This window comes from Ascoidea rubescens (genome assembly GCF_001661345.1).
Source record: "Ascoidea rubescens DSM 1968 unplaced genomic scaffold ASCRUscaffold_18, whole genome shotgun sequence".
Lineage (NCBI taxonomy): Eukaryota > Fungi > Ascomycota > Saccharomycetes > Ascoideales > Ascoideaceae > Ascoidea > Ascoidea rubescens.
In genome coordinates this window covers 41,712-65,973 of record NW_017962930.1, presented here as the reverse complement: position 1 = coordinate 65,973, position 24,262 = coordinate 41,712, and the positions used below count along the sequence as shown (strand labels likewise).

Sequence of the window (24,262 nt, the reverse complement as noted above, 5' to 3'; positions counted from 1 at the left end):
AGATAGGATAGTATAGGATAGTATAGGATAGTATATGATATAATAGAATAGTATAGTATAGTACAGGATAGAGTGAAATGCTACTGATCTTAGCTCTACAACTTTACATCTTCCTCCTTCTCATCTTCGATCACAATACACAGCAAATTCTAAAACTTTTCACAAAAGGCCCATCCCCAAAGGGTAAAACATAAACACACACACAAGAGACCACTGCTCTGGGTCATCGGCGCTGTCTCTCCGAAGACACCCCTTTGCTAACGCAACAAACAGCAGATTCACCATTCTCTGCCCGAGAAGTTCCCCGCATAAAACAAACATGTAGCAGCCGGCGCAACTCGGCATGCAGCCGTTTTCGGTTTTTAGCAATTTTTTCACTGGAGCGAAACGGCACGAAACGAGTCGAGAAGAGCTGCGATGCTCTTTCTCTTATTCTGCCTCCTCTGAGACACTTTCTTCTCCTGCCTCTGCTGCCTCTGCTTCTTCCCAGTGAACAACTGCTCACGCTGCGACACTGCTTCCACGTCAGTGCTCTTTTTTCTTCGACGGCTCTTTGCTTTCTCCACTCTTCTTCCCACCACTCCTGCTTCTCCGGATCTTCTGCTGCTTCCCCAGTATCCTCCCAAATCTTTTGATTCCATAAAAACCTCTTTCATCGAATAATATCTGTCCTATTATTCAGCCCACTTGCATCTTGATCCACAAAATACCTTTCATAAACCCCTGCTATATCCCCAATACCAAGCCTTCATCTTCATCTCCATCTTCACCACTTTTCCACACACCTATATTTATTCTTGATTTCTCAAAATGCGTAAATGCAAAATCTTTGTTGGTAACTCTCATCCAGAACTAGGCCAACTCATCTGCCAAAGACTAGGCACCCAACCTGCTTCATGTACCCTTAAAAAGTTTTCTAATGGCGAAACTTCTGTTCAAATTGGTGTTTCGGTTCGTGATGAAGACGTCTATATCATCCAATCCGGCTCAAATCAAATTAATGACCATATAATGGAACTACTAATCCTTATCAACGCCTGCAAAGGTGGCTCTGCCAACAAAATCACTGCTGTTATTCCTCAGTTTCCCTATGCAAAACAATCAAAAATGAAAAAACATCGAGGTGCAATAACTGCAAGAATGTTCGCCAATCTTCTCATCATGGCCGGTGCTGACCATGTTGTCTCCATGGATTTACATGCTGGCCAAATGCAAGGCTTTTTCTCAAAACCTGTTGATAACCTCTATGGTGCTCCAACTTTAGCTAGATGGATAAAACAAAACATCGACGACTTCCAAAATGCTGTCGTTGTATCCAAAAACCCAGGTGGCACCAAAAGAGTCACTGCCTTAGCTGATAGCTTGAAAATTAGATTTGCAATGATTCACACAGACAGAAGAAGATCCCAAGATATCTACTTGCAAAAACAAAAACAATTGGAATTGAAAAAAAAAAAATTGCTAGAGAAAAAAAGAAGACAATCTTCCGTCAAAAAACAAAACAAACCTGACCTATCGAACTTCTCCAATATCGCCATCGAGGAAATCGATGGTGACCAACAAGAATACGATAACATAATCCTAACAAACGAACTACAAACCGCTAGAGTCATCCAAGGCCATGTCGTCGACGATGATTATCCATCCATCGAAAACTCAGACACAGAATCAAACTACACCTCAATCTCCCAACCTTCTTCCTTACTATTGGATCAAAACAACCAAGGTAGCTATGCTCTTGGTGGTACCGTTGATGCTTCTATGAACTCAGATGACGATGATGATGAAGCTATAAACATCAAACAAGAAAAACTAATTACTCTTGTCGGCGATGTATCCAATAGAGTAGCAATCCTACTAGACGACATGATCGATAAGCCAACTTCCTTTATCGCTGCTGCTGAACATCTTAGAATGAATTGTGGTGCTAAAAAATGTTACGTTGTAGCAACTCACGGAATTTTTTTGGATGATTGCCTACCAAAATTGGAAAGTTGTAAATACATCGATAGAGTCGTTGTTACAAATACTTATCCAATTTCTTTAGAACAAAGAGCTAAAAACAAAAAACTCACTGTTATTGATGTTAGTGCCATCTTTGCTGAATGTATTAGAAGAGACCATTATGGTGAAAGTATTAGTGTTTTATTTGACAGTTTAGTTGCTTTATAATACACTCCTACTTTTTTTCTCTCTCTTTAAACTTTAATTTTAATTTTAATTTTCTAAAACTTTTTTACGCTTATTGTCTGTTTTTTCTATTCATTTTCTTAAAAATATCATCCAGTTTTCCTTCAATTTTCCCTAAATTTTTTTGTTTTTTATTTTTTTTATTTTTTTATTTTTTTTCTCAATTTTGATTATAAATAATGTTGTTTAAACTTATAAAGAAATTTATTTGATATATCTATATTCTTTTTTTTTTAACTTAGATAATTTCATGTATTGCAAAATCTGAAAATGAATTTCCCCATCCACCAATTCTATTCATTTGATTTTTTCTATATGCTATTATATTACAATCACTGAAATATTCACTTTCAATATCATTAATTTTCTTCTCCAATACTATTTTCTCTTCAATTTGATTAAATTCCGGGTTTTCATTCTTACTCTTATTTTTATTTTTATTTCTATTTCGGTTTTTCTTTTTTATTGCTTTTTTTCTATTCTCAACTACTGTGAATCCATCATCTTCTTTTCTATCATCTTCTTTATTATTTCCAGTATTAAAATTTTCTTTTGGCTTTTTCTCTTTGTTTAATAGATTTTTTTCAACCAAGTTACATATTTGGCAGAATTTAGGATACTTTTCAAAATACAACTTCCTCGAAATCATTTTCTCCGAATGAACAATAAATGAATTTCCTATCACTAATTTAGGCTCGCTTTTTATAATCATTTCTTCTATAACATTTATAGGACAATGAGGTAAATAATATATTCCTTTCATCTCTATAATCTTATTCTCATCTCTATTCCCATTGTCACTTTTAATAAATGGATCCTCAACATGTATTTTAAATCCTAATTTATTGGTCAAAAAATTCTCATCTAATTCAGTAAAAACAGGATCATATAATGAAATATTTTCGCTCTTAATATTAAACCTTTCCTTTATCAAAATCAATAATCCTAGTTGATACAAAATCACATCGCAATTAATAGAAACAGATCCCAATGCTAAACATCTAATAAAATCAATTTTCAATATTTTAAAACTATCAAAACTTTCCATAACTTCTTTAATAAAATTTGAAGTTTTCAAATATTTCACTTTTTCGTCCAACTTTTCACTTAAATTTATTACATTTTCTTGATTATTCTTGCAATAATCATTATATTTCTTAAATTTGAATGATTTTCTATTTTTTTTCTTATTTACTTGAATGAAGTTATCATCCATAGAATCATTGCTGGCCATTTTTAAGTTGACTGATAATTATCAAAAAAGCGATGAAAAAAACAATACACAATGTGAATTATTTTTGAAAATCAAAAAATTTTAAACCGAAAGGTGTTTCTTCAAACCAAGATAAACCCTTCTTATCAAAATTATATTACATTCAAAAACTGATGAATTATAAAACAAAAAAACTATGGATTCGAAATCTCATGCCTGACTTTTATCAAAGAATAATAATATACTGGCATAAACTAAATAATACGAAAAAGAGAAAAACAATCCAATGTAAATGAATAATTTAAAACAATAAAATAATTTAAATACAAAAACAAAAAACAAAACAAAAAACAAAAAGAAAAAAGAAAAAAAAAAGAAAACTAAATATTTTGAAATTTTTGTGAAGAAAGAAATTATGAAAATGAAATATGATCAAAAAATTGAAAAAATAGGTATGAAAAGAGATGAACTAAAAATCAATGATAATATTTTCCATGATAATAGATAAAAGAAAGCTTTATTGGGCCTATGCTTCATAGTAAAATTCACTTGTGAGGTTATTAAGTAGATCATAATTGTAAATATCTTTTTTATCTTCCAGAGGAGCATCAAAAGAATTTATGATTGCATTTTTTTGCAACAATTTATCTGCATAGAGAGATATACTATTGTTTATTTCGGTTTCATTGACCTTTAAATCCTTGAAAATCGAAGAATCTGTGACTTTTAAGTTAGCTAGTTGTGTGGTCTTTCTTGAATCAAATAAAACTTTGATATGTCGTAGAGTTTCGCTTGATAACTTCAACCTTTCACAATCTTTATCAACTAGTAATTTCAAGCCGTCGATAATAATCATCGTTGACTCTTTAGAGGTTGTATAAAACTGAAGTAAGACCTTTTTATTTTTATTTAATAATTCAACTTTTGTCAAAATATGACGGTTTGGAATAGTAACAAAATTTCTACTATTTTTTAGTAAGGGATTTCCAGTATAATCATTAGAATCGTACAATTTTAAAATGTCTGATTTGACATCAGCAATTTGATCTAAAAATAATATTTGGTCTTTATCTTTATTTAATTCTGGAAATCTAGATGTCTGTCTTTTAAACATTTTATAAATAAGGTAGTTCTTATTAGGAGCTAACATAATATAATATTTTTTAGGAAAATTCGTGTAATATTTTTCAAATACCCCTGGATTATCTTTGAGAACCCAATGACCTTTAAACATTTGTAGGATTCTTTGTTCTCTTATAAATCTCAAGATTTGAATATTTAGTTGTTTATCAAACATTGTGGTCTCTGATTCCCAAGTATTATAATGTAATTGTTTAATTTTATTTAATTGAATTTTTCTAATGGTTTCATAGTTAAATCTTGATAAAATTTGAATTATTCTTTTAATTTGAATTTTTCTTCTGGACACTGGGCTATAGTTTAACGCTGAATCTCTAATAGAGTGTGATCTTGATAATATGGAATCAATTTCTTTGAAACCTAATACTAATAATTCTAGTATTTTATCAATATCGTCATTACAAGCATTTGAACTTTCCCAGTAATTGAATGCATTAACAATGGATATTTGGAAGAATTCGTCCCAATATTTTGAGTAGTTTTTTAAGTTTTTAAAAGATTGCAAAGTATCTAAAGTATTAAAAAAATTAAAAGTTGAAAGATTATTTTCATTTTTATTTTTATTATTTTTATTATTTTTATTATTTTTATTATCATTTTTATTATCATTTTTATTATCATTTTTATTATCATTTTTATTATCATTTTTATTATTATTATTAACAGTGGCATTAGTATGGAAAACATAATTATTTAAAAGTAGAGATAAGTCTAAAGCAAATCTACAAATGGGGAAAAAATGTTTATCTAACTTGTCACTTGCAAAAATTAAATGTTGAGAGAATAATTTTTTGAAATTATCATTAGGGTTATTTAAAAACAAAATAGCATTAATTAGTTGGAGAAAAGAATAATTTTGTGATAAAAAGTCAATTGGATTTGAGGTAAAGCCAGAATTTAGATAGGTTTCGGAGTCCAGGAGTAACTTTTGATTTGGTTTGAATAAATTTGAAAGAGATGAATTATCTTTCGAGTTATTTTCGTTAGCATTGTTATTATTAGTATTACCATTATTACCATTATTTGAAGAGTTTGATATATAGTAGTTGCTTGAAAGATTTTTAATTTTAAAAGAATAAGATTTGATTAAATTTAACAAAGAGTTTATATAATGAGAATGTAATTTAATTTGGGGATTAATTTTGAGATTATTTAACAAATTGATTATTGAATTAAAAGTGTCATGAAATTGATCTATTAGTTCTAAAATCGCAGGATCGAAGATGGATTTGTAAAAGTAGTTTAATTTTTTGGAATCATTATCTAAATTTTTCAAGTCGTTATTGGTGATATCGGAAAACTGGTTATAGTTATAAGAGTTGATGTTATTAAATTGATTGAGAGTATCATTTGAGTTGTGATGAATTAAAACGGTGTTGTTAGGGTTTGTGATTTTAGGGCTATTTACTTTAGGGCTCGGGCTATTATCAGGACTGTTAATTTTGATTGTGATATTATTTAAAGAGGAAAAGTAATAATTTTTGATTGAATTTAAAGAGGATAATAGATTGTTTTCTTTAATTTTTTGATAGAGAAATACAGATACAATGGGGAAGTTTTTGAAAGATTTTTGAAAGATTAATATGATAAAGTTGATTGATTCCTTTATAAAGTCGTTGTCATTGGAGGATATCAAATTAATTGAGATGAATCTTATAAAGGAATAATTGTTTATGATTGAATCAAATAAATTTGAATCAAATAGGTTTTGTTCGTTATTGATTGAAATTGAGTTCAGGTCATTATTGTTATTACTACTATTATTATTACTAATAACATGACTAATGCTATTATTGATGTTATTAATGTTATTAATGTTATTGGTAATATTATTATTAGATTGATTATTGTTATTGTTATTGTTATTGTTATTGTTATTGTTATTGTTATTGTTATTGTTATTGTTATTGTTATTGTTATGACTATTATTTTGATAATAATTATAATTATAATATAAATTTGAGTTTGATATGGAGTTTGAGATTGAATTCGAAGATATAGAAGGCAAATAATTTGATTTATCAGTTGGAGAATTATAGTTATCAATTAATGAATCGTAATTTTCTAGGGAGTAATCGTCATCGTTTATGAAAGAATTGTTGATCAAGTCATTGTTAATGAAATCAGTATTATCATTTTCGACACAGGATAAGTTTAAGACTAGCGGGTTGTAAAGAGACGAGTCGTTATCGTCGTCGTTATCAATGTTGTCAATATTGATGGTGGCGTTTGTGGAATTGATAAGGTCTTTATTGATAATCTTTGTATTGTCAGCGTCAGTTTCTGGGTCTGGGCCGGTATCCGTATCTGTATCCGTATCTGTATCCGTATCGGCGTCAGTACCAGTGCCTGTATTGATGTCTGTATCTATGGTATTAAGATTGCGATTATTATTCTTATTTTTGGTACCGATATTTATGGAAATGTTGCTGTCTGCAGTATTGCTCTTTTTGTGGTTAATCTCACTGGGAAATAAAGAGCCATTTAGGAAAAAATTGAAGATTTTTATAATTGAAATGTACAATCTATAGGCAATTGAATTGATTGAGAATTTAACCGAGGAGATTTTGAATAACAAATTGGCTAGAAAGTGGAATAGGGTATTGAAAAATTGGTAATTGAATAAATTGACTAAATCGGAGGAAGAATTGATTAGTGGGAGAGATTTGGAGAGAATGAGTATGGAATTGAGCTGGTCGCTTGTGATTATATCGTTCAAGTTGTTCAAGATACTGGCATCGTTGGAGCCATTGGGGCTATTGGAGGAGTTTGGGTCATTGGAATTGGAGATGATATCTGAGGCTGGGTTGGAAAGGGTGTTGTTGGAGTCGAAAAAGGGGATGTCTGTGTTGATGATGGTGACCAACTGGTTGAGGATGATAAAGGAGGTTTTGGGATCCAACTGCTGGGCCACAAAGGTCTGGGAGGAAGCGTCAGAGAGCAAGTCACTAGAGACAGCAAGACCTAGGGGCTCGAGGGAATGGTGTCGGGAGAGGCTTCTGGTGCTGGTGGTGCTGGGGTCGAGCGAGCCGGCGTCGCGCACGTAATCTAGGCCTGCGTGATGGAAGCTGTGTCGGGGACCAGAGGCAGTGGAGAGGAAGGATTCGACGTACTTCTGGATCTTGCTCAAGTTGGCGGAGTAGAGCGACATGGCAGCACAGGCAGCACAGACACCACACGCACCACGAATCCTCACGCTAACAACAGCGTCTGCGCGCTCACGTGACAGCCGGGTAGCCCCGCGTCGGGAGCTACTTCGGCGTGCTGTCGGTGCTTCTCCTGCTTCTGCTGCTGCCGCTGCTTCTGCTGCTACTTCTGCGCCTGCTGCCTGTGCTGTCTATGCCGCCACCCTCACGCCCGTCCTTCCCTATGTGCTAACTGTCTAATGTACTCTGCTTGCTCTGCCTCCAGGTTGGTGCGCCCTGCTTCCAGCTTCCACTTTCCCTGCTTTTCCACCTCCTCTGCCTCCCACTCTTTCTTCAACCACAACCCTTTCTTCAGCGACCCTACCTACGATCTTCCTCCTCTCAAAGCTGCCACGCTTGCTGCTAAATCTGCAGAGTTGGCGGTCTCGGCCTCCAAAAAAATTGCTCGCGAGCAACAGATTAAAGATGAAATCAATTGTCTTGCTCGAAGGGCTATTCTCGAACGAAAACGTCTGATGGAAAATTCCGACAATTTCGATAATAGTGCTTCGTCAATAAAAAAAAGTTACTTCAAAGTCACAAACAAATACTACAAAAATCCTACCAGAATAGTCAGAAGAATCTCCGCAGAAGATGCTGAAAGACATGCTGAGCATGAAGCCAAAGTACGTGCCAGAATCTTCAAAATTTGTGCAGAACAAGTTAGAGCTAAATATGCTGCTATAGACAATCGAAAATATCTTTCTCTGAAAAAGTTCCTTAACAAATACAGTGGTCCTGTCCCTTTAAAGTATGCTCATTATAAACTCTTAATGAAGAAAAATATGTTTTCGGTTCCGGTTAAATCCATAATATCAAAGCTTCAGACTCAAAATCAGCTCTTGCGGCTTGAAGACTATTTGCACCTAATCTCGGTTTTGAATCAAAAGAAAAAATACCGGCTAATTGTTAATCTATATACCGCTTATTCAGCTTTTCCATACATTGCTCACAACATCGATGTCTTGTCTATATCCATTAAAGCCTTTTACAACGTTGAGGATTACGACTATATCTCAAACGTTTTATTCTCCTTGTACTCAAAATTAAATTTCGAAGATCTAGACTCAACTATCATCTACTATTGCTTAGATTCCTTTCTAATTCTAAGAAATCCAAACACTTTTATCACCTTTTATGCCGTCTTCTTAAAGTCAAACAACTCTTTCATTTCGGCTAAAACCAATAAACTTAAAAGAGATATCAATCTTTATATAAAAAAAAATAGGTCGAATTTTCCTCCTGACTTTTCTCCTCAAAACTCCATCAAAGATATATCTCAAAAGGTTTTCAAAGCTTACTCAAAATTATCAGTCCACAATAATTATGCTCTCATTTTTAAATTCTTGAAACTATCCCCAAATTTCAGACGTTTCTTTCGCTTAATTAACATTATGCAACCACTTAATAATCACTTCAGTCCCTCTACTTTTGCTCTACTTTATAACTATTTTCAAAATTATTCTCGCCTCAATGATAAAAACCAAGATTTTGAGTCGGCTGATATTCCCAATGACCTAGAATCAGAAAGGTTATCTAAATTATCTGAATTGAACGACATATTTTTAAATTTAATGCCCTCTCCAGTCGATCAAGCAATTTATAAAACTGAATTGCTAAAATTCAAACTCACTTCTTTTTTCAGAAATTCTCCAAAATTTAACCAATTAAGATATGATTTAACTCAAGATCAACTATCCACCTACAATAATAAAGAATATGATTTTTGGGAAAAAGTCCTCTCTATAAGAGCAAATATTTGGGAAAATTTCATGTCCACCGATGAATGGAAATTAATCCAAAAGAAAAATCAAAAAAAATTAGCCAATGTCTTTTCTCAAAATGCCAAAAATACTAAACAAAATAAAAATAAAAATAACAACAACAACAGCAGCAACAACAAAACCAATCAACACAATCAAAATGACAACAACAACAAGGTAATAATCCCAAGATATTCCCCCGTAGAATTAAACCACTTTTTAGCTGATATTCTATTATGTTTTGTTGATCGACTAGAATTCGAAAATATCCAAAGAATTCTAAATTTATTCAAAAAAGATCAAATCTACTTTTCTAAAAAATTCCTAGTTTACATATCCTATTATTTCAGAAACACCTCAAATTTTTCTGGTTATCTTACCTTTCTAAAAAATTCAACTAACATAAAAACAAACATAAACCCAAATTTAATACATCATCATCCCTTGACATTAACTTCGGATATTTTCGATTATTACTTTATGAAATCTAACGTTCCAAATTTCGATTTCGAGGTTCTTGTCGGTTTATACCAAGCTTTTATTAGATCTTATCCTACTTTAGCTTATCTAATCACTACTCGTTTGTTGGAATTCTTTGCAAGATTAAGAAGGAAAAATAAAAGCTTTATATCCTCTTACGAGATTAATAAATATGAAAGAAAATTAAGAAAACAAACTTTTACTCAAAGCAAAACTTCTCTATTTAAAAAGAAATCGGCCATTTATTATAACAACTCTCTTATACGTTCATTTAGAGAAACAAAATACAATGATGAACTAGATACAAGTTTTTTTGCTCCACCTCAGACAACTGCCTCAAGTCAAATTAAAACATTAAGGGCAACTGATTTACCTTCCTTTAAAAGATTGTTGCTTACCATGAAAGCCTTGCTTGCCATAAACAGATCCAAGTCTGCTTTTAAAGTGATCAAATTAATGAAAAAATTAAAATATCTTAATAATGAAAAAAATTTAGAACAACTTGATTTTGCATTGTTTCAAGAAAGTACTAACAGGGCGATTTTTGGTAAAATAATGACACTTAACCGGTTTAATACAGAAAGGGTAAACTGTCCAATTGATACAAGGTCAGCAATACAAAATCGAATGTACCAGACAGGAATCCGTTTAAATAGAAAGATGAAAGATTGGGAAAGAGAAGCAATTCGGTCAAGATATCGGACGTTTTTTAAGAAGATGCGTAGAAATTATATTGACTCAAAATTGGAAATTTTTAATATGAGGAGATTCAGATCAAGAATGTGTCTCATATTATCTCGAGAACGCAGGGTTCAGTCTAGTGCATCTTTAATAAAGAGAGTAGCGAGAGATGAATTTTGGGGCTTGCGAAAAAACTTTTATGGAAATCGTTACAGTGCAAAAGATGATGTTATAAATGAGCTTTATACTACTTTTGAAAGAAATTCAGCACATTTGGAATTTGTGGGTTATATTCGTTATGCCCGGTTATTTTTTTTTCATAATCAAATTGAAAAAGCTGAAGAGATTTTATTGGACTTATTGAAAAATAATGGTAATAAAAAAGGCAAATTTTTATTGAAAAGAACAGATATGTCAATGAATGAACAAGCAAATATTAATGCATATTATATTTTATTGATGAAAATCTTTATAAAAAAGCTTGAGTTTGAAAAATTAAGAAACCTATTTAAAGAAATTATAAAATTCAACAATCTAGATAATGAAGAGTTGTTTTATAATAAAAGGATTACTGAAGAAAATAAATATAATTTGTGCATCTCTACAGATTATACTTTTATAAAAGAAATTAAAAGAAATGTTTATAAGTTTTTTTTGGAAACTTTAAATGATATGTTAGTTCAAGAATATGGAAATAACAGAAGCATTCTCTCCATAATGCAAAAAATAAAAATTCCACTCTATGAAGATTTTTTGGAACAATTTGGACAACATAACCCACGAGTGATTGACCTGAATAGCATGCTTTATAGACAAGAGCAGTTTCACAGGTTCAAAAAGAAAGCAAAGGGAACCAGATTATTTTGTGAATTGGTGATTAGTGCTAGACTGAGAAGACTGACCATTGACTGTAGTTTCCAGTCAAGTGGGTTAAAAGACCATAGTTTCGATCCAAGTTTGTTAAAAGACTATGAAAAGCTTCAAAACTTACTCAAGGAGATTTCAATAACAATCAATTCATTCAAAGCATTTCTAAAGCTTCTTTTAGTCTGTTATGACTTTTCACGAAAAGAAGGCTTTTACTTGCTCAAGGATATGATGAACTTCCTTGATGAGTGGATTCTTGTCACAAAGGAAAATATTAGTCGAAAGAATAAAAGGATGGGTGCAAAAACACCAGTTGATGACAGATTCAGTGTTCCTAATTGTATTAATGTTCCAAAATAGAGACAGACATAGAGATAGACATAGAGATTGGTCGAGCAAAGCCTGTTCAATATTTTGTGCATCTTCCGACCAAATATAAAAGACAGCCTTGTAAATAACTTGTATATTACTTTCATTACATATCCATTTGTATATACGCTGATAATCACTTTCAATCAATTGTTTTGGTAATGGCCTCTTTTTCGAATGTTCTTAGTATTCCTATCAAGAAGTATTCCTACTCTGAAGACGAAACTCCTACGCCTTCAGGTTTGTTTGGCGCTTCGACAGCAAATTCAGCAAGTCCAGCAAACAGTGTGTTTGCCCACTACCCTTATCGCACTGATATCACTTTGGACTTTATTCCTTTAGTCGACTATGCAGCCATCAATAGCGAAAAGAACAACTCTCATTCAAAGGCACCTCAATTGAAGATCAAAGTTCTTTGGAAATCTGCTGTATTGGTTTGTTAACACTTTTGTGATTCAATTCAGTGCCGATTTTCTATCAGCGCTTAAATGAAAGTCTGTTTATAACTAACTAATTCAAATCAACTATGTACTACTTTACTTTTTTACAATGAATATTGCAGCAAGAGATCGATCTACAGCAGCTATATTTGAAATTTCAATGTTTTGCAAATAAATCCCAACCTCCAATTGTTGTCCTTGTTAAAAATTTGATTATTGGCTTTAAGTATCTTTCTTTTGACAAAAAATTTAACATCTTTACAAAAAAATTTCAAGTGGTGTTCAATTCAAAAGAAGATTATAAAAAAGCTGAATATTTACTAAAGGCAAACAATTTTTTTATTCATGATTTGAATGAAGAGCCCACAATTTTTAGTAAAGATAAAAATTTTGAGCCCAATTCTCAATCTCAATTTCAAATGAACCAAAATTATAATTATATCGATCAAACAAATACGCAATCAAATCAAAAAAACTTCAATCCAGTTAATAACAATGATATATCACACATAATTAATTTCAAAAACTCCAATGGTTATAATTTTCCAAATCAGTTATCTCCACAGATAAATGACAAAAAAACCATAAATCAAATCAGTATTAAATCTCATAATCAAAATCTCAAACAGTCCTTTAATTCTCAAAATCCTGAAATAAGTCTTCTCAATGATAATTTCTCGAGTACTATTCAAAATCACAAATCAAAATATTTCCAAAATTTCCAAAATTTAAATTCAAATTCAAATTCAAATTCAAATTCACCATTTGATAAACAATATCAAATTCAAGATGAACTTTCTTTTGCAAAATTACTCAAAGAAAAATTGGAGGATCCTGGTTTCAGAGAATTTTCTGAAAATGTTGAAAAAATGATTCTAAAGTTATGTATTAATATTGATAGAAATCAAAAGGAAACTTAAACCTAATTATCTCATCAATTAATTATTCATTTACTCGTTTATTTATTTTAGCTAATCAGTTAGCTATTTTTTCAATTTTTCTTATAAAATTTTGGTTTTTTTGGTTGTCTTTTAACGACACTTTTAAACAAATTATAACTCTTTCTTTAATAAACGGATTATATTCATCAATTATGCAATTTTCCAATAATATCTCTAAACCGTGCTCATTTCTTAGTGCTTCTTGGTTATCAAAATTATCAACAATTAACATTGTTATCAAGTCAACTATTAATGATTTTATCTGAGGAAAATTTTCATATTTAGTGATTTCATCATAGTTAAATTTTGGAATCTTTTCTTGAATTGAACTGATATTTTTTAAATTATTTTTAACTGAATTTATTTCCTCTAGACTAATCTTTGACTTTGGTTTGATATTCTTATGCAAAATTTGAAGAAATTTAATTAATTTATTGAAAATTTTATAGTTATTAACATATTTCACTGAGAAATCAAATGATACTAAAAGATTGGATAATTGTTGTAAAACCATTAATAATTTATGATATAATATCTTAATTTTAATATTATCATTTTTATCAAAATATCGAATGGTTTCATCTAAACAAGAACCAAATAAATCGGTTAAAAGTGTTAAAACGATGACTAAATCAAATTGAATTAGCGATCTATGAGAATAAGTCTCAATTATTATCTGGATCATCTCAAATAAAGCTAAAATATTTTTCTCATTTTCGGCTTTTTCTTGAGCACTCAAACCGTCCAAATTGCTTAAAACTTTTGAAAATCCCTCATGAATAATGATTTTTTTTAAGATTGACAATATAATCAAGTCTTCATCATTTTTCTCAGTAGTTAAATCAAAAAACTTTGATACCAAAACAAACAAAAAATTTAACAAGTGATTTGATTTTTTATAATTAAGTAAATATCCAACTATTTTGTTTATGTTCTCATCTTGTTTTGTTAATTTTGATGAGTTATCAGCAAAAAAGTTATTCAAATATATCAAAAATGGGGACAATATTTGAGGATTTTCAAAAATAAAACCATAATTCTCTGTTAGTTTAAATAAGTTTTTAATGATTAAAATATTTTTGTTTTCTTCTTTCTCATTTGATGAAACTCCTATTGCATCAATTGGATTACCAGAAATATTTGCCAATAATTGAAGCAGGGAAACTAAAAAATTTATCTGTACTTGATTGCTCAAATCAACTTCAATACAATTCAAGATAGAAAAAAGTTGGCTATGCACTATTAAATGCAAAGAAATTAAATCAATCACCTTTTTGGAAATAAAATCATCGTTGCAGATAGTAACCATTGAGTTTCGTATCAAGATTAGAACTCCTCTGAGGATCCTCAATTTGAGATTTATCACTTCAAAATCCTCTGTTTCTGCAGTTTTCTTGTTAATTTGATGGTTACCAGTATTTTGAAAATCATTTATTATATTTTTTTCAAGTATCAAAGTAAATATCTTCCATGTCTTGGATGATTTAAATAATGTTTCTTTTTTGGTCGTCGTTAAGCCTTTCAATAAACTGGAAAGATCTCTCAAACACAACTTCAAATCCAACACATCGCTAGAAGACAATGCTGACTCTACAGCAGATAAAACCGATATCTCTTGTGCTACTGACATTTCAGTTGATAGTTATTTGGATGGTCCTTTGGTCAACTGAAAAAAATCCGAATTTTTTGTATATTCGGGGTACTTCCGAATACAGTAAGATCCGAGCTGTGATTACCCGACCCATGCTTTTAGCAGCTCATAAATTGCACGTGATAAATGTACAATGCCGCACATAAACCATGATTAATGCATAAAAATGCTGGTAACTATTTTAAGCTTTGATTTTTTGCTTAAAAGCGGATGCTGATCCGTTCCGTGATAGTAAGTACGGTCAAAAAGAAAAAGAAAGCGAATAGTCGATTGTTTTTTCTAACGGTATTTCTAATATACAATGCATTGAGTGTTCTAAAAAACTATCTAACTCTTAGAATAATAAAGTATTTTAATAAGTGATCTTTATATGGTGGTATCTTTTGTGCTGTTGTTGGATAATAATAAAAAAATAAAGCAAATGCTTTTTTAACATGATAATTCAAGATCAATTAAAAAGAACAGGAGACTGGGAATAGGCCTAAACTCATTTAAATGATCAATATGAGGAAAAAAGTTATGAACAAAGAAAAAAAGGAGAAGTGAAAATAAGAAAAAAATAAAAAATGATCAGTCAAAAATAATTCAAAAAAATTTAAGTGATTAGCAAATTAAAGCGAATTCATAATACCTGCTGCATAAGCTAAGGACCAAGTTCTGCTTTCTCCATCATCAAGATAATTATCTGTGAATTCGTCAGAAGAAAAAAATTGATAGCTTGCGGTTGGGTCAAATAGCGCTTGATTCATTTTCAATATTCCTTTCCAGCCTGTACTTATTGAGTCTGCAACATTGCCAATGCCCGAATTCCATTCTTCTGATACAAAAGCAGGACTTCGAATTAATGATGAAACTGGTGTTATGGGCAACATATGAATACCGTGAATGTATTCTCTATTAGTTCCAAAATAAGTTGTGTGATCAACTTTATTGTCAAAAAGAATACCTGACACTTTATTGCCAATGAAGTTAGATGGTTCAACATAGTTATCACTTGTATAAAGCATATACATGTTCATTGATCTCTTCATGATTTGAAGCATCAAATCTCCTCTATATTGCATTGAGTGATCTCCGATAACCTGGCCCCATAATTTCATACCATAAGCAAAATTATAATCTTCCGAACTACTTTCTTGATTTTTACCATCAGTTGCTTCAAACAATCCTGAGGCCCATGAATGACCAGAAAACCAATCAAACATTCTAAATTTTGGGAAATAAGTATCATCCCAACTAGGATTTGCTACATCTCTAATCAAAGCATTGACCCAGTCTTTGTTTTCTTGAACCCATGTTCCATCACCAATAGCATTATCGACATATCCGATAACAGCTGCTGCATGAATATAGTAACCATAATGGAAATGGTGGTCATTATAAAAGGCTCCTCCAAAGTCAGTAGATGAATCTCCGTCTTGAGATGAAGTTGAGGTGACACCCTTCCAGAGTGTATCATACATCAATGGATAAAATTGACTATTATCTAAGAATACTTGGAAAACTGCTTTAAGTTGGTTTAAAGTTGAAAGAGTGAATTCGTTATCACCAATGATATCTTTAGCGACCAATAAGATGTAAGCATATTTATCAACATATTTGCCAGCAAAATATGTACTGAGATGGGCAACTGATTCAGTGATATCCCAGGCCATTTCATTGTTGGCAATTTCTGCTATTAGAGATATTTGCTCTGAATAATACGAAACTTCTTCACCAGTTGACATTAATCGAGACCAGGGAAGAAAACCGATATCTATGCTTTCTAAATATTCTTGCATTTCCAATACATCTGTTAGATAAGCGTACATAAGACCTTTAACGGTTGACATTAATGAGATGCCTGTTTCAGTTGAAGAAGTCATTTGTGTGAATGCTTCATAATGGTGAGGAAATGCGAATACCATGGGTAAATTTGAGATACTGTTTCCTTCTGTTTGATAGGTGAATCTATAGGTTCCATAAGAATTTGCATAATCTGCAGATACTTCACAATCGGAGATGTAGGTTCCAGCTGATTGATCATAAAAAGAGTCGTAGTCATTTGAAGAAGTTGATGGGGCCTTTGCTATTTGAATGACCAAGCCGTCAACAGCATACGGTGACCTTATGGCTTCATATGTTTCATCATAACTAAGCTCGAAATATGGATAGTTTGATATTGAAGAAGGAAAAGTAAGATAAATAAACCAAGAATAAGAATTGTATAGGGTTGCTCTATATTTTAGAATGTTTAAATCACTTAAAATAGTTGAAGGTTCTTGGAGTATAGTTTGGAAGCCAATTTGGGATTTAATAAAGGGGATATAATTACCATGATAGATTGCAGTTATGAAGCCTTGACCTTGTGCTAAAGGAATATCGATATAATTAGAAGAATCAGCAGAGGTGGATAATGATAGCATGAGAGACATATCTTTTATATTTGATAATTTTTTAATTATGTTTCCATTTTCAAAGGCATCAGCGGTTAAAACAATTGAAGCGATTTTAGCAGGATTGATATAATAGGAGGCAGCATTGTTGATGTTAATTGGGCCATAAGTGATTTGGTCTCTTTCAATATGAGATATTGACCAGCCATAGAAGTTTTGAAAAGTATTTTCTAACCAAAGTCCATAGGGATGAGTCCAAACCATATGGTTACCTTCACCGATAATTAGATTTGTGTAAAATTTATTTGTTCCAATTGGGATATCAGCATTATCGATGTTTTCATTTGGATAAATTGGCAATTGTTGTCTTGGAAAAATAGAAGGAGGATCAGAAGTGTCAATAACTTGAAATAAGTCGCCAGACCAATTTTTGTCAGTGTCTAGGACAGTAGAAGTTGGAACGATTGATTGTGATATTGAGGTAGAGGTGACTAAAGTTGTTGTTGTTATAGTTGATTGTGATGTTGAAGTTGAAGTGGATAGAGTGGTTGAGATGATTACTGATTCCGAAGTGGACGTCGTTGTTGATTCGGAAAGAGATTGGTTTGAGGAGACAGTTGAGGTTGAAGTTGAAGCGGATTCTGAAGTTGAGGTTGAAGTTGATATAATCAGGGATACAGATTCTGATTCTGAAGATGTGGTTGAAGTTGTTAAAACAATGGAGGTGACCAAGATTTCAGAGGATATTGTTGTCTCTACTACTGCGTTGGTTGAAGTTGTAACAGTTATGTTTGTTGATAAAGTTTGAGTTGAGATGGAGACGGATAAATCTGAAGAAGAGCCAGTAGCAGTGAATAATGGATCGGTTGAGTCAGTTGTGATAGTTGAAAAAATTGAACCAGTACAAGTTGAAGTAGCTGGACCAGTTGCACTATATAAAATCTTTGTTGAATTGGTGGATAGTGTTGAATCGGATAGGTTTGGAATAATAGACTGAGAAGAGTTGTAGGGTTGATGGGATTGAGTTAAGGTTTGGGATGATTGAGTTAAAGTTTGGAAGAATTGCGGGCTTGAGTGGTAAGATTTTGTAGTATGAGTATTGGTTTGATTGGTATTATGTTGAGTGGATTGATAAGACTTTGAGGAAGGTTGGATGATTTCAATGGGTCTTTCAGTTAGTTTAGTACATCTAGAACAGTTTTCGGTGGTTGTTTTAGCTGTTCGGGTAGATCTTGAACGTAAAGAGGCAAGATCAGAGGGATTTATTTGGATTGGGTTATAAGCATTATTGGAGTCATGATAATAATCATAATAGCCGTTTTGATTTGGATATAAAGAGGAATTTGATTGGGGAATATCGATAATTATAGGGTTATAACTTGGGTCATCAATGATGATTTTGGAGTAAGATGGGGATAGAACTGAAGTGATTTGAGATGCTGATTGAGTGGGTAAGGATGAATAGGTTGAAGTGACAATATAGGAACAGGATTGCGTGAGACCATTATCATTGAGCGAACAGGATGTTATGGTGATATAGTCTGTGGTAACATCAACAGTGGTGGTGACGACAAGTATTAGAGGATCTGGTGAGGAATGAGCCAATTGAAACCAGAACTGAAGGAGTATGAAGAGGAAGCAAACAATATTCATAATTAGATGCTATGATCGAGATTTAGCAGGGAATTAAGAAAAAAAAGAAAGGAAAGAGAAGAGAGGGTGAATTGAAAAACAAAAGTTTGAAAAAAGATTGAGATTAAGAGAAGTGAAAAGTGGGCAAACTCGATGGGAGATCTTTGTTGAGCTCAATTGTGTTGTTTTGAATAATAGAGTGATGATTTTGTTGGTGGTAACTAATGAAGTTGAACAGAGATTCAAAGACAGCAGTCGAACTGAAATGGATCCGAACAGGGCTCTTTGAGAAGTAAACGAGAGTTGGAGGGAAGGAAAAAGAGAGGGAAGAGAGGAAAAAGAGGAAAAAGAGGAAAGAGCTGAGGCAGATGAAAAAGATGAAAAAGAGAAAGAATTGAAAAAAAAGAGAAAAGGAAGCAGAAGAAGGAAGGGCATCGCTATTTATATTGGCGCTTAACAGTCGTTGCGGAGAAACGCACCGAACGAGCGCCCGGCCTCAACGCGCCGCAGAGCCTGGATTGCGGGTCTAGGCTTTTCGGCTGCGCGGTTTCGGCGCGCTGTTTCCCTGCGGCACGCACACCACAGCTGGGAACTTTGTTTCCACTGCGAAGCACTGCAGATGAGGTGAGAACCCTACCGTAGAAAGCTTTCCTGGCGCGTTTAGTTAGCGTCGGTTTTGCTACTCGCACTTCACTTTAGTCCAGATCCGGTAACATCACCACATTAGTCATTTGATGGCCTCGGTGGTGTGTGTGGCTATTTCTTTTTCGGTCGAGTATAACCGTTTCCTGGCCGCCAATGTCTTTGCCCTTAGTTTCAGCCCAGATTGCAGAATTGCTGCTTTTAACCATGTTGCAAACCATTCCAGTGAGTCCCAGCTTCTGCTTGAGAGAACCATCTCAATCGACCTGATTGATGGTTAGCTGATGAGATATTAACCTACTAATGCGGTTGCTATTAACTTACCGTTCAGGTAATACTAATTGGATTTGAAAACAACATCTGCATTAGATTCGTTTTACCAAATAAACTTAGCGCACAGAATTAAAAGACACAATTTTAAAATACTTCAAACGGTAACTTGCGTGGTTGTCTTTGTAGGAGTTATAACCTTTCTGAAGGTAATACCGTTGCAAATCTGGAATAATGCCAGTTGCCGGAGACTGCAAGTGCTCAGCCTCTCTGATTTGACGCAAGCTGTAGTGAAATGCAAAGTGTATACAAACGCCCGTGGTACGCGTGCCGGGCTCTTACACTCGGCAATCCACCGGCGAACGTGCTGTAGAATAATAACAAAATGTATCTCAGAACCCAGTCCCAAACCCGACACAAAACAATAGCTGCTAATAATAAACCCGAAAGAAATCTCTTGTGAATCCCTGCATAGCTGGATTAGGAGTCATCTCTTTCTCAATAAATCAGGAAGTTCGGATGTTTGATGTTGCAATTTATCATACACTGCTTGAGAAATGAAATTTATTGTTTATACAAAAGTAATCAAAACAAAATAAAATAAAGAAATAGAAACTATAATAACCAAAAACTGAATGGTGAAACATAAAAGCCAAACTGTTTGATACAAGCTAGCTGAAGAAAGTAAATAAATATAAAAGAACTGATAAAAAAACTGATAAAAACACTGATAATAGAGAATCTCTTAAATATGCAACTTTTTAATCTGCCATAAAAAATAAACTATCAATGGGAAACAAATTATAATATAATAATAATATAGTATAAGAATTTTATATTTTATATTTTATATTTTATATTTTATATTTTATATTTATGCTCTCATTTACTGAGAAAATTGGTTGTTTTAATTATGAAACACTTTGACATTTTTCAATAATTTTGGTGAGTCTTCTGTTGAATTGCTGCTCGAGTTAGTTATTGTTTTGTGCAATGAGCTTTTAATTGAATTATTAATTGAATTGATTGAGTTAATTGAGTTAATTGAACTAATTGAATTGATTGATTCAAATGTTTCAGTATTACTAAGGCCGATATGATTGATATCAGGATTAATATTACTAGTATTGACTTCGTCATTTAAGCCATTTTTGCCACCATCATCTAGGGTATCTAGAATATTATCTAAAGTGTTGTCTAGATTGTCATTATTATTATTTAAACCATTTTCTTGATCATGATCATGCGGCTTTTTATTGTCAAGATTGTTATTGAATCTATGAAGACTATTATTGTTCGATAGCGAGCTTTTAGTTTCATAGTATGAGTCTTCACTCTTTATCGTACCTTCTTCATTAGAATAATAATCGGAATAATCGTCGTCGTCATCGTCGTCATCTTCATCTTCATAATTATTGATGTTGTTAATATCGTCTTGGTTTTTACAGTCATTTTTATGAATATTAACATCGGGTTTTAATTTATTATAAGAACCCGCTTTTTTTTTATCATTATTATTAGTATTATCATTATCATTATCATTAGTATTAGTATTAGTATTAGTATTATTAGTATTATTATAAGGACATCTTAGAGGTGATTTGGTATAAGTTTTTGAAAGATTTGGCTTTAAAGATGGGGATACCTTTTTCTTTAGTAAATTATTCAATAAGTTTATCTTATTTTTATTGTTTTTACTCTTGTTTTTAATGTTATTATTATTATTGTTACTAGTACTAGTACTAGTACTATTAGTGTTGTTGTTGTTGTTGTTGTTGCTATTATTGTTTAGAGATTTATTAAAAATGTTGTTCATTAGAGGGGAATTAACAGAAAATGATCTCTTTTTTTTATAAATTCTATTATGAATTGGACTGAAAAAGTGAATTTTATTATCAATGATTAATGGTTTGGGGATTTGGTCATTATTTGGTATTTTTAGTACTGAATTATTCACAATGTTAATGTTATTGAGACTGGCATTAAAAGTAGGATTAGGATTAAGATCGAGGTTGAGATTGAGATTGTTTTCATTATCATCAAAATAGTATATTAAAGAGGATTTATATTTGCAGATTGAATCATTTGAGTTTAAATTGATGGTGTTTTCGCTACCAACAAATTCTATCAAAGTTTTATAATAATTATTAAGAACTTCCAATGATGATGCTATACCATTTTTATCAATGAGGTTTGTATTATTACTATTATTATTGTTATTGTTATTTTTATTGTTATTATTATTATTATTATTATTTTTTTTTTTATTATTATTTGTATTACTATTGAAGGATTTGATATTTTTAGGAACAACTTTCCAGTCTAGTTTTGATAAAAATTCAATTTCCAAGATGTTTAATTCGTTTATCGTTACACCTCCAATTTTTGCATAATGTTTGTTAGTGCAAAAGAAATCGCATAGACCCTTTGAGCCAATAGTTATAGCTGTTAATAAAAACCTATGGACCGTTAGGGAGTTTAGATTGAAATTAGGATAAACTGATGTTAATAAATCAATATAGTAGATTGAAGTTAGTAATATTGAATTTTCCAATGAATTATATTTGGTTAGCCGATTTAAATAATCGTAAACTGATATCAATGGGGGAGCTCTGGAATGAAATCTTGTCAAGTTTTGTGATGAAGGTAAAGGTAGCGAATCATTCATGTTGATTAGAGATATCAACATCCTTGATATCATGATTAACAAATCATCTTGAGAACAATCTTTGAAATTACTGGGTAATTTTTTTCTTAATTGAGTCGAGTGTGGTATATTACTCATATTTAAGATCAACTGAAAATCAAAAAAAAAAAGAACAAAAACCAAAACTAAAATAAAAAAAAAAACAGAAACTAAGAAAAATTAAATAATAGAAAAAAAATAAAAGCCTAGGAGGATATTAGGAAAATACAACAAGTTATAAGGGAAATAGTAGACAGTATTCGCAATTTCTGGAAAATTTTGATAGTGAAAGATGGATAATGAAAGATAAAAGAATAAGTGGTAACTGGATTAGTTGTGTAACAAAAAGAAAAGAAAGCAAAACAAAAGGAAAAGAAATCAGGTTTTACTCAATCCATGCCAGATACCCAGTGCTTCTGCTGCCTTTGCTGCGTTGCTTCCAGTTTCTGCTCCTGCCTCTGCTGCCTCTGCTGCTTCTGCCTCTGCTTCTGAGTGATGGATGATTTATATTCGTTAACAAAAGCAAGCCAGAAAAGTCAGAAAACTACAATTTACAGCGCACCGCTGCCACCCGGCGACGGACGCACGCCGCCGGCCGAGTTGCGGAATCCGAAGCGTGGCCATGTGGGCGCGGAGCACGCCACGTGTGAAACACGCCGCTCAGAACAATGTTCGCGGACAATCCCTGCTTGCTAAGAGCCGGCGCACGTGTGTTCTCCGCGGTCCATGCACAGCCACCGTGTTGTGCACGCTCCCAATCGAGCAGACGCTGTTTGACTAGATTAGGCAATCACTATTTAGGCAGTCACTATTTGGGGAGTTCTCAGTACAAATAATACACAACCTCCTCGTTGATGACGCTCAACTCCTTGAAGAGCTCCAAGTTCACGCTGAGATCGAAAATGCTTCTGCTTTTGGGGTCGAGGTAGCTCCCATCAATTACCACTGTGCTGAATTTCAACCTATGCTCCCTGTCGCTGATCTGCTTCAACACGTTCACAAATCGCGTGGGGGTAGCTATCAACACCAACCTTTCTTTGTCTTTCTTTGCCTCCTGTTTGTTATTCTGACTTTGCACAATCGAGTTCAACGATGCCACATCGTTCTTCAATTTGTTCTTAGATAGCAATTTCAAAGGCCTGCTGTTTCTCAACGATTTGATGCTTCGGACAATGTCACAGCACCGGATGTTGCTGGCTGCCAAAACCACCACCAACTTCTCCCTTTTGGCATACTTGTCGATAAATTGGCTATAATTGTCCAAGTTTCGTGCCAATGGTTCTGCAAATTCAGATGTGCTATGAAACGTTCTTTTATTGAAAAACTTCTCGCTGAGTTCCAATGTCGATAGCTCCTCATTTTTATTGTCTTGACTGATTTTCTTATTGAGATATTCACAGATGATTTCCTCGTTTTCTTTACAAATGTTTTTCTTCATGTTTTTTTCCTGATCAACTTTTTGTTTCTTTTTCAACTCAAGTTTTCCGTTTTTTCTTCTCCTTTTTTTAGTCGTCTTTTTATCATTTTCCACTCTTTTATTCTCTTTTTCTTTGTCTCCAATAGTTTTCTCGTTGTCGTCTATCACTTCTTCTGACGCTTCATGAACAATATCATCGAAACTGTATTCTAATCCATCATCCAATTCATCTGCTGCTGTTTTCATTTGGGTCATTTTTCCAATTCTCTCCTCATTCACTCAAAAAGAAAACCAGAATTGAAAATTAAAATAAAAAAATC

General features: G+C 32.5%; 8 protein-coding genes across 8 annotated transcripts; 2 read left to right on the top strand and 6 right to left on the bottom strand.

Annotated features, from left to right (window-relative positions):
* Nucleotides 1–810: 810 nt before the first annotated feature.
* Nucleotides 811–2,311, top strand: PRS1 (ribose phosphate diphosphokinase subunit PRS1; the record flags this gene model as incomplete). Its single annotated transcript, XM_020191299.1, has 2 exons — nucleotides 811–1,488; nucleotides 1,543–2,311. 2 exons carry the CDS (start codon nucleotides 811–813, stop codon nucleotides 2,170–2,172), a joined length of 1,308 nt encoding a protein of 435 aa, XP_020044701.1. The 3' UTR covers nucleotides 2,173–2,311.
* A 117-nt stretch (nucleotides 2,312–2,428) lies between these two features.
* BER1 (Ber1p) lies at nucleotides 2,429–3,424 on the bottom strand (the record flags this gene model as incomplete). The annotated part of the gene is made up of 1 exon (XM_020188540.1): nucleotides 2,429–3,424. The coding sequence occupies one exon, from the start codon at nucleotides 3,422–3,424 to the stop codon at nucleotides 2,429–2,431; it is 996 nt and encodes a 331-aa protein (XP_020044700.1).
* Nucleotides 3,425–3,929: 505 nt separating this feature from the next.
* Nucleotides 3,930–7,694, bottom strand: ASCRUDRAFT_72574 (uncharacterized protein; the record flags this gene model as incomplete). Its single annotated transcript, XM_020192093.1, has 2 exons — nucleotides 3,930–6,297; nucleotides 6,724–7,694. The coding sequence occupies 2 exons, from the start codon at nucleotides 7,692–7,694 to the stop codon at nucleotides 3,930–3,932; spliced, it is 3,339 nt and encodes a 1,112-aa protein (XP_020044699.1).
* A 135-nt stretch (nucleotides 7,695–7,829) lies between these two features.
* ASCRUDRAFT_120535 (uncharacterized protein) lies at nucleotides 7,830–11,972 on the top strand. The gene has a single exon (XM_020188882.1). The coding sequence runs from the start codon at nucleotides 7,929–7,931 to the stop codon at nucleotides 11,877–11,879; it is 3,951 nt and encodes a 1,316-aa protein (XP_020044698.1). The 5' UTR covers nucleotides 7,830–7,928; the 3' UTR covers nucleotides 11,880–11,972.
* A 1,289-nt stretch (nucleotides 11,973–13,261) lies between these two features.
* CTR86 (Ctr86p) lies at nucleotides 13,262–13,771 on the bottom strand. Its single transcript, XM_020194044.1, has one exon. The coding sequence runs from the start codon at nucleotides 13,499–13,501 to the stop codon at nucleotides 13,304–13,306; it is 198 nt and encodes a 65-aa protein (XP_020044697.1). The 5' UTR covers nucleotides 13,502–13,771; the 3' UTR covers nucleotides 13,262–13,303.
* Nucleotides 13,772–15,248: 1,477 nt separating this feature from the next.
* On the bottom strand, nucleotides 15,249–19,306 carry ASCRUDRAFT_77874 (glucan endo-1,3-beta-D-glucosidase). The gene has a single exon (XM_020194043.1). The coding sequence runs from the start codon at nucleotides 18,946–18,948 to the stop codon at nucleotides 15,532–15,534; it is 3,417 nt and encodes a 1,138-aa protein (XP_020044696.1). The 5' UTR covers nucleotides 18,949–19,306; the 3' UTR covers nucleotides 15,249–15,531.
* A 2,829-nt stretch (nucleotides 19,307–22,135) lies between these two features.
* Nucleotides 22,136–22,624, bottom strand: PHO80 (Pho80p; the record flags this gene model as incomplete). Its single annotated transcript, XM_020190922.1, has 1 exon — nucleotides 22,136–22,624. A coding segment is annotated over one exon (489 nt), but the record flags the coding sequence as incomplete, so codon positions are not given.
* A 724-nt stretch (nucleotides 22,625–23,348) lies between these two features.
* CMS1 (Cms1p) lies at nucleotides 23,349–24,197 on the bottom strand (the record flags this gene model as incomplete). The annotated part of the gene is made up of 1 exon (XM_020192092.1): nucleotides 23,349–24,197. One exon carries the CDS (start codon nucleotides 24,195–24,197, stop codon nucleotides 23,349–23,351), a length of 849 nt encoding a protein of 282 aa, XP_020044694.1.
* Nucleotides 24,198–24,262: the final 65 nt, after the last annotated feature.

What these genes read in the sequence shown, in the direction of transcription:
- ASCRUDRAFT_120535 (XM_020188882.1), top strand. Translation starts at nt 7,929, where the DNA reads ATGTACTCTGCTTGCTCTGCCTCCAGGTTGGTGCGCCCTGCTTCCAGC.
- CTR86 (XM_020194044.1), bottom strand. Translation starts at nt 13,501, where the DNA reads ATGTTAATTGTTGATAATTTTGATAACCAAGAAGCACTAAGAAATGAG.
- ASCRUDRAFT_77874 (XM_020194043.1), bottom strand. Translation starts at nt 18,948, where the DNA reads ATGAATATTGTTTGCTTCCTCTTCATACTCCTTCAGTTCTGGTTTCAA.